Consider the following 9,426-nt stretch of genomic DNA (forward strand, 5'->3'; position numbering starts at 1 on the left):
AATAGCAGATGGGTGTAACTGGAGCATTTATTTTTCTAAGCAGTAGCTAATTTTTTCTACCTCTTAAGTTGTGAGCAGGGCTATTTAAAAAAAAAAGAAAAAGAAAAAGGAGGCTACACTGAAATCATAGTGAAATAAAGTATTTGCTCATTGGTTTAAGAACAGGTATTGCTCTGTTAATATTTGAAGCTAGTGTTTCGTGTTTTGATGCTGACATAAACGTGTCACATTCAAAGCAAGTCCTGTTAATCCTCATGGCTAATGCACTTCCAGGTCTTCTCTAGTTAAAATAACTTTCTGTTTCTGTCTTCTGCAGGCTCTACTTTGCAGTTCAAGTTCATGGAGAGACAGAAAGAGAGAAGCTGCTGTTAGTCTATCAGACAAATGATCAAATAGTCAATGGACTTTTCCCAGTAAACAAAGAATTAGCAATGGAATTGACAGCTCTCTTAGCACAGGTAAGCTTTGTGAATTCATAATAATAAAATAATGGCTCACAAAGCAGTTTTAAAGATCCAGAAATTCAAACAAATTAAGCAACTGGTCTAGGATTGCCTSATAGTGACCTCAGCCTTTTAAATCTGACAATGAAAGAAACATTGGATTAGAGATTGGATTAGAGGTGCAGGGATAACCTCGCTGCTTCAGAGGAAATCCTCAGCAGCAGTCACTGCTTTGTATGATGTATTTCATCAGTATGGATAAAACATTTGTTACATCTTTCATAGTCAAAGCCTAAGATTCCTTTAGTAGCCATGGTCCAGATAACATCTGTTTTATTTTTAAAAAAATAAAGACTCAAGGGAGAGTTTTTAAGAAAATTATTTGGTGGTTTTACTCAAAAAATCTAAACTGGCTTATATCAGCAGAGGATCTAGCAATTCTGGGGTAGAAATGGAAAGTTTTATACCTTATATTTGTAAGATTTGTACATGATATTTATCTTGTTGTATGATCAATTTCAATAAGTAAAAATAATAAAATGACTTTCACAACTTCAATATCAATGAAAACATATGTTAGTTGACAAACTGCTTTTCATTTTCTACTTAGTAGAATACAGGAAAGGATTGCAAATACCCATGTACAAAATTATTCTGCAGTAACAAATGCTTTCTTTTCAATGGTCTTTCTTAGATAGAGATTGGAGACTTTGAAAGGCCGTTCTCCACTCCAGCAGGGCAGGTCGCCTCCCAATCCAAGTCCAATCAAACACTAAAACAAGTTTTGGAGAGATTCTATCCTATAAGATACAGGCATGGTTGCTCAGAGGAGCAGTTAAGGTGAGATGTGTATGTAGATTTTTTTATGTAGATTTTCTAAAAAAAATTTGAGGTAAAATGTGGAATTTTAAAATGGTCGTTATATAGAACTTTATGCTATGCCCGATGTGCCAAGAGCAGTGTTTGAAACTGATATTCTTCTCACCAAATTCAAGGACCGATTTCATCTGAGTATTTCGCACTTAAATAGAGACCCATCATTGCCTGTGCATTCCAGCAAACCCTCTTAACTTTTAAAACAGCTAAGTTACTACACAGGATTACAAAACGCAGAGATTTTGCAATTCTTCCTTTTTTTACTGAGAAAAGCTGCATTAGGACCGTGCATGGGCTAAAGAACGGCTGAGAACAGACTAATGGGCACCTGGTTTGAGTGCTGCTCAGATGCGCAGTGCCTCGGGGCCAGTCAAAGCAGCCGTGCAGTAACTTGTAAGTTACTGGTAAGTTACTGGTAAGTGCAGTAATGTTAAGGTACARTAAGGTACAATGCCTAGTCTGGAGGACGTTGCACTGGATACCTGGTCACGCAGCGAGGAGCGGCGTGGCCTCTCCAAAGTCAGTGTTTCAGCATTGCTGAAGTCCAACAAGCACCACACGAGTATTCTCATCATTTTTACCGCCAGGCAGAGAAAGTGTAAGGCTGGTGTCACATGCACAAACAGCACTGCGTCCTCAATAGATAGCCTGGACTTGCAAAAGTAGACAAACAACAAAGAGTGAGTGGCACCAAATTAGACAAATTCTTGAAGGATGTGTTAAACATCAGTTAAGCTTTCCAGGGAGTCTCTAAGCTACCAATTGCCAGAAGCTGGAATCTATAGCAGGGCAGTAGTGCTCTCTCCCTGCCCCATTTCTTGTAGGCTGCAGTTTGACTTCATAAAATCCCTGTAAAAGTCAGCAGCAGCTGAAAGAGTTCTCCTTTGCTGCACATTCCCCCTCCCTTGTCCGGGGCTGGATCTAATGATCTTGTGGCTTGCAGGGTAAGTCATTCCTGCCAGTCAATGTGCTARAAAGGCATTCTGGGTTTTTTTTGGAGAAATATTTTTTCCATAGGATCATTTTACTGAACCAGCTCTCTGGGGGGCCCCAAAAGGAAAGAGCCAGTGTGAATGCATCGTGCATCAGGACCACCCCTTTGGGTCACAGCCCCCAGATGCAGTGCAAAAGAAATAGCATTAAGCTGCATCTTCCACATCTGCTGCCAGCCACAGGTAAAGATAGGTGCCAAGCGAGGCAGACCTTCAGAATGACAACTGGAGTTGCTGCTGAGCACTGATAAAGGTTGATTGATTATCTGTAGAAACACGTTAATAGCTGTACTAGAGTTTTCCTTTCATGTTGCTACTGCCACATCAATGTTTAATCATAATGTTGCAGAAATGAGTCATTTGTCATTTTCATGTGCATAAAAATATTAAATGTTTTGGATTTATTTAATATTGTATAAGTGATAGTTGTTGCATTAACTTAAATTATCATTTTAACAAATGGATTTTTTTCCTCATTAAACTTGCTATGGGTAAGCATTTACATTTCTTTCAATAACTAAATTACATATTTCATTTCAACAGACAGCTTTGTCAGCGATTGTCTACAAGATGGATGGCTCTCAGGGGGCACAGTGCTGCAGACTGCGTGCGCATTTATCTCACCGTAGCCAGAAAATGGGCCTTCTTTGGTGCTAAATTGTTTGCAGCAAAAGTAAGCAACTCTAATAACCACTACGGAAAACAGAACTGCCATTTCCTCCCGTAACTTCTAGCAGATAAACCCAAACTGCTTGTCACTCTTCCTTTAATGCATAGACATACGTGCCAGTGAACTTTAAAATGCCTGGGGGGGTTGTTTGTCTGTTTTCTTTTGTTTTAGTAAAATGATGCAGTTCATTACACTAGGAGGGATGCTTTAAGAATACTAGGCTCAGTTCAAAGTTCTGCCATTAACCTCCTACGTTCCTTTGGGCAGTCGCCGCACATCCTTTCCATCAATTCCCTTCCAGCCATAAACCTCTGTAAGACACATGCATGAAGAGACTCTGTAAGACCTGGTTGTTATTAATCAGTTAAATATTGCCTCACTTTACAGCTGTAACTAGAGAACATTTATTTCTCTTTGTAGCCTGTAGCAACATCCCCACTTGAGAAGTCTTTCATATGGTTTGCTGTGCATGAAGATGGCATAAGCATCCTAGATTACAGCTCAATGGTAAGGGATTTTTTTTTTTTTTTTTTTTTTTGAAGTTTTGGTGAAAGTACATTTTAATACTGAGCAGTTAGGGAGATTTAACACCATAGTATATGGAAGGTGACGTGTCATGATGGTAAGTATCTAGTCTTTCTCTTGAAGCAAAAAGTGATTCCTTTCTAAATGCTTTAATGTTATCGTTGTTACAGATAATAGAAGCATATAATGATTTTTTGCATTGAATTTATTTTGTTTATTAGATACAGTTTTATATCTTTTAATGAAATGTTAATGTTTTAATCATGCAGATATCAGGAGATCCATAGTTACARTTCTTACAATAATATTAATTTTCTCCTCTTGCAGACTTTAATTTTCCATTATTATTCATAATACATACACTCTGCAAAGTGCAGTTGCATAAAAAGATTGCTATTTTCATTGTATTATTTTTGTTTAATAGCAGGTAATATAACCCAGTGTTATTTAATTATGTCATCTTAAGCGCTGATTTTTCTTTGATTTGCAATAAAAGTTTTTTACAGAAAACAATTAACAGTAATCAGCATAAAAAGCAATGTCTAAGCAGATCCATGCTTTAATTCATATCCTGCAAAGAAACAGAATGTCATGTTGCTATTATSAAGTGCTAATATTGAATTTCAGAAATAGAAAATCTCAACTTTGTAATTGTATTGATATGGGCCTTTTCATTATGTTTCTTTGTATTTAAAGGGATTAATAAAACAAAACAAAGCGAGGAGAGCTGTACAGCAGCAGCTCTGAACAGATAACAAGCAAAATTAGCTTGCATCAGCCTGCAGAAGGCTTTATAAACACTATCTCCTGCACAGCTAGTTACAGCATTCCGGGACAGCATTCATTTGTSTGTATGTAAATTATATCACTGCACAAAAAGAAATCCTGGGGTTAAATCCCTTTAGAAATCATACACTTTGCCATTTGACTTATTTAGACTCTGCTTCAATTCCAAGTGGAATTCCTATAATTAAATTCTCTCAAAGGCAGTCAAGACTTGTATAGCTTGAATTATATCTCTAAGCAGAAACACGTTCAAAATATTTTTTATCTAAATTACCTGGAATAGAAACAGAGGTCAAACTTTCATGTGATAGTCTTACCATCTGCAATGGAGATTGTTCATAGTGAAGGTCTGAGTGAATCTATCCCAAAGATACTAATTTTGAGATCTGTAAGAGACTAACACTAACATTTTCAAAAATAGATATGTAATTATATTTTTGAAAGAAGTATTTGTCATAGTTTCTTTTTCCTGCATTTACCTGCTTATAGCTTTCTGTTTTGTTTTTTGGGTTTTCTGTTTTAAGCGATTAACAGTTTCATATACATATAAGAGTCTGATGACTTTTGGAGGCTATCAAGATGATTTTATGTTGGTTGTTAACAATGCTCAGAGAAAGGACAAATCAACTGAAAAACTCCTTTTTGCCATGACAAAACCAAAGGTTGGTGTACTACCTGAAATACTTTCCCACCATCTGCAGCTTTCCTACTTTTAGCAGGGGGTAATCTTTAGCAGATGCAAGAGATGAAACACTTTATTTATTCCTAGCATCCTCAGGATATTGACTTTTGCCAGATGGTTTTGGAGAGCAGAACAATTAGTAGAACAAAATAGGAGCTGTCAGAGAGGATATTAATGTCCCTTTTCTCTAGCATTCCAGATTTTTCGTATAAGGATAAAGGACAGAAGGGACAGACATTATCTAAAAATTAGTCTGCTTAATCAAGGCCCTAGATAATTTTTAAAAAATCACTGTGTTGTACAGTGGACTTCTAAAACATCTATCACTTCTTAAAAATTCTAGGATTTGTTTTCTTTGGTAAAGAAACTGCTTGGCTTTTTAAAATCTAGTTTCTGTCTTTCACTGATAGGAGTTGGCTATATGAGAAAGCAAGCACAGAATTCCGAGTTTCTTGCCATATGCCAGAACAATCCGTAAAACAAAATGTGAAATACCACATATAAATGTGGGCCAGAACTCTGACTTCCCTCAGACTGTGCCCTTATAGGCAAGGTTTTGTGGGTTGCAAAGAGAAGGATGGTACAAAGCACGCAGATGTCTTCCTGCCTTCTGTCTACTCTGCATCTTTAGTCCTTGAGCACTAGATAACCAGGAAAAAAAAAAAGTGAGGGGCGACGATGCAAAAGCTTTTTTCCAAAGAGCAGACTTCAGAATCTCTCTTGAAGAGGTGATAGAAGCCACCTGTTTGARCCATTTAAACTGTGCAAGACAAAGCATTCAGCATGCTCTTGGGAGCAGCAATTCATTACTGGCAAGCTGAGATAGAAAAAGCTCTATTAGGCACTTCCTTTCTCCCATCACTAATTTAATAAAGTGCACGTACTTCTCCAGTTGATGGTGATTGTCACTTGCTGAAAAGTTAGCTATTTTTCCAGCAGTCAAAACACATCACTGTATTTTTCAAAGAGATTTCTATGTTCCTGTTACAGATTCTTGAGATCACTCTACTGATTGCCAGCTATATTAACAACTTCCATCAGCAGAAAGGAGCTGCTCATCATCTCTCTGCTCCAGCACTACTGACACCTCAAACTGGACAGAAACTCAAGGAAATGGGGAGTCAGCCCCTCCTCACAAACAACAGACCAACTAAGTGCCCCACTTTGTTATGAAGGGATTAGGTGTCACGGTAATGTGCCTTATTTATATGGTTTCTATACTGATAGAATATTTTCTAGTAGGCAAGATACACAGCACAGGGAGGTTTATAAACAGAAGAAAGGTGGATGGGTTTACATTCATTCCAGTCATATTTAAGAGGAGTCCTCCTTCAACTAAAACCCTGGCCTGACCTGGAATTATGAAGATGAGCCCTGGAATTATGAAGATGAGCCTGTTTCTGCACTCTGCTTTTCTGGGGGTGGCTTGTCCCTACAGCCCCAAAATAAACGTGGCTGTTGTTAGTGATGGGGAAGGGTGGCCTTAGGAACAATTCCATAGGTATAAATCATTTTTGAGATGTTTTCTCAGGGACCAAACTGTCTGCAACCCTTCACCTCTGTTTTTCAAAATTACAAGTTGTGTAATCTTCATTGTGAAAAAAAGTATATTGTAAAAGAAAGGTCAACCACAGAAAATTTTTCATCTCCAGCACCCCTCCTCGTTTGCAATACAAGCACGATGRGACTGAAGAGAATGAATTATTTAGTTTCTACATTTTGTTTTTTAAGATGGAAATGCATCATATACGATCATAAATCTAAAGTGTATTTTCATGAATACTTTTAGCCCTTGTTATAAAACAAATACATATACACATGCATTTATTTGGCAAAACTTCATCCTTTGCTGGGTATGTTTCTAAATAATCCCTCTCTTTCCCCTAGCAAAAATCTAAATTGGACAGGCATTGTATTTAATATAGTTTTATTAAACAAGAACACAAATAATAATTCCTTAACCCAAAATAATAATATAATCCAGATACATGAGTGACTCATAATTCAAAACACAAGAATAACACAGAAAGCCATTGTTTAAATTGCRGTGTGTAACCTTGGAGATATGTGACATATAGTATCTCATGTGTATAATGTATATATAAGGATTCAGAATAATATTTTGTAAAAGTTATATCTCTTGTTGTTTTCATTGCTATCCATACATTTCATATTATAATACCAAGAGGATCCTATTGCACAGTGAAGGATGTAATGCTACAACTGTACTGTTGGGCCTGGGAACACTTCCCAGTTCCTTTTTTGATTTGCATCTTCACATTTTATTTTCTGTGCAAAGAAGTCATATCTGTAGGCTTTTGAGTGGATCAAGCATCCAATTAGAGCAGTATAATTTAGATGCAGCCATAGAAATGAGTCAAGCATAAAGCACTGATCCGTATATGTTTTATAATTTCCACTCTGCAAATGCTAATGATCATGGATATTTTTATCACTTAATAATGTGTTAACCCTCATATTTTTAATTACTTGAAACTGCAGTAATTTCATCATGATAAATTTAAATATCTGAAGGTTAAAAATCTCCTTTTTTATGATAAAACACTTCATACCTAGTATATGCAGATTGAAAGAGATTAGTGATTTTCCACGGTTTGCCCTCTATGAAAGGCACCAAGTATCTTGATGAGGAATTGAAATAGATTAGAAAGGATGCCTTTTTTTAGAAGAATATTTTAAAAACTGTGTTGAGAATTTGAATGAGTAAGTCTTGTGAAAGCTTTCAAAATACTCAAATCCAAAAGCTACAGTGTTCAGGACTCCAGGACCATGTATGCTAAGAATTAATTCTTTGTCCTGACAATTACAAGGAAATAACGCACACACTCCATCTCATCTAGATACTTTCCCTTTTGAAAAGGGGAAAGAGGTTCCTGATTGCTTCTGCTCTGTGGAAGTGGTTATGGGACTATATCCTTCACCTCCTTCTGTAACAGTCTGGAGCAGGAGACTTACATCCCAGCGGGCAGCAAATCTCCTGCTATCAGCATATGGGAGGCTACAAGAGGCCCGGACACCAACTACAGCATTTTGTGTCTGTGTGTGTAATATACCCTGGTAAGGTGATACCAGTCAGACATCAAGGTCAAGATCCCTATGAGATCAGTAATTAACTCCCAGAGATGTTCAGTTCTTTGCAAACTCAATCAGATCTCAAACTGCATCAGTTACACTCCAGTTGCAGTCAAAAGTGGTTCAGCTGGGATGACTATCAACTTTGAAACAAAAACAGTCCTCATTTCATCACAAAATTATAAGAGAAATCAACCCCGACTACTACACCAAGTAATTATGTTTTATTTTAGATTGCATTGTTTGGCATGCATAAAAATATTCTTATCATCATACTGATGGGGATAGCACTTGCAAGGAGGCTTCGCCCTTGATCATGAACTTCAGAGCAGTTTTTGTGCTTGCTGTGAACTAGCAGCCRTGATGGTGACACTGCCTACGGTCAGCGAGGCTGAGACCACTCAGAGGTCACTGGTAACTCTGTGTAAACACTCACATTGACCTGAAAATAAACAACACGTGGAACACAACGTAAATTAATACCTTACTTGAACTTCAGTTTGCCGCATTGATTTCTGTGGGTGTGTGTGTGTGGCAATGTTGGTACACAAGCTCTGGGCACTCCTGGACATAGGTACTGCTGTGGTCCAGCAGACAAAGGCYAACACCTTGAGTTGTAATGCAATCAACAAAAATGGTGCTTTCTGCTGATTTAATTTGAAAAAAAAAAAATGTATTTCCCTATAAAAGAAAGCTGATAGGTATTTGGAGTTACTTGTCAAAGTAACACAATGTTTGTAAGTTAGGTCCTGAAGGAGGAAACTCAGCCTCACATGAAGGAATGAAACAATTAAACCTGGGGTTAGAGCTTTAACAGTGCATGCAGTTTAGCACAATCTAGYAGTTTGAGTTAATTTTAACTAATGTGATTAGTAACTCACTAAAAATGAATTTGGGAGCACAAGTGCAATGTCCATTGTATGCACCAAGATCCTGGAAATGCCACCTCAATCTTTATGAAACGAATGCCCTCAGGAAGGCGGCAGCATGACCTGCCACTGCACAGCGCTGAAGATCGAGTTTCTTTCACGATTTTCATTCCCAAGGCTGTGGTACCCGTTGGTTTCTGCATTCGTTCTAAGGCAAATGCTTTAGATTTACATCCAGGCCTGGAAGAGACCTCCGACAGTGGAAAGCAATAACCACATAGAGGCTTCTAGAACTGAAAGTGAACGATTACGCAAGTTAAAGATCTGGCAAAATCACCTTTTCATTATTTATTGCTTAGGGCCTCCTCATGGTGAGGGGTTCACCTCTTGTTTCCCTCACTTCTCTGTTAACAGTTACCTTGGGGACCACGAGTTTAACCATTAGGAAGGGATGTCTCTCGGGCAGAACATGTAACCACAACCACACGTC

General features: G+C 37.7%; 1 protein-coding gene and 1 long non-coding RNA gene across 4 annotated transcripts in view; one reads left to right on the top strand and one right to left on the bottom strand.

Moving 5' to 3' along the window:
- PLEKHH2 (pleckstrin homology, MyTH4 and FERM domain containing H2) overlaps positions 1–7,447 on the top strand; it is a 44,080-nt gene extending 36,633 nt beyond the window's left edge. For all 3 annotated transcript variants that reach the window (XM_026046264.1, XM_026046265.1, XM_026046266.1), the window contains 6 exons: positions 317–458; positions 1,138–1,283; positions 2,855–2,984; positions 3,402–3,488; positions 4,817–4,954; positions 5,965–7,447. In XM_026046264.1, the coding sequence (XP_025902049.1) occupies positions 317–458; positions 1,138–1,283; positions 2,855–2,984; positions 3,402–3,488; positions 4,817–4,954; positions 5,965–6,147 (826 nt within the window). In that variant the 3' untranslated portion in view covers positions 6,148–7,447. The remainder of the gene's footprint in view (positions 1–316; positions 459–1,137; positions 1,284–2,854; positions 2,985–3,401; positions 3,489–4,816; positions 4,955–5,964) is intronic.
- Positions 7,448–7,976: 529 nt separating this feature from the next.
- Positions 7,977–9,394, bottom strand: LOC112953242. The gene is made up of 2 exons (XR_003250547.1): positions 9,355–9,394; positions 7,977–8,509 (listed from the first exon to the last, which is right to left on the bottom strand). It is a non-coding gene; the product is annotated as an uncharacterized LOC112953242 (long non-coding RNA).
- Between the last annotated feature and the right edge of the window lie 32 nt (positions 9,395–9,426).

Source organism: Nothoprocta perdicaria, unplaced genomic scaffold, assembly GCF_003342845.1.
Source record: "Nothoprocta perdicaria isolate Ctin4 unplaced genomic scaffold, notPer1 scaffold_43, whole genome shotgun sequence".
Lineage (NCBI taxonomy): Eukaryota > Metazoa > Chordata > Aves > Tinamiformes > Tinamidae > Nothoprocta > Nothoprocta perdicaria.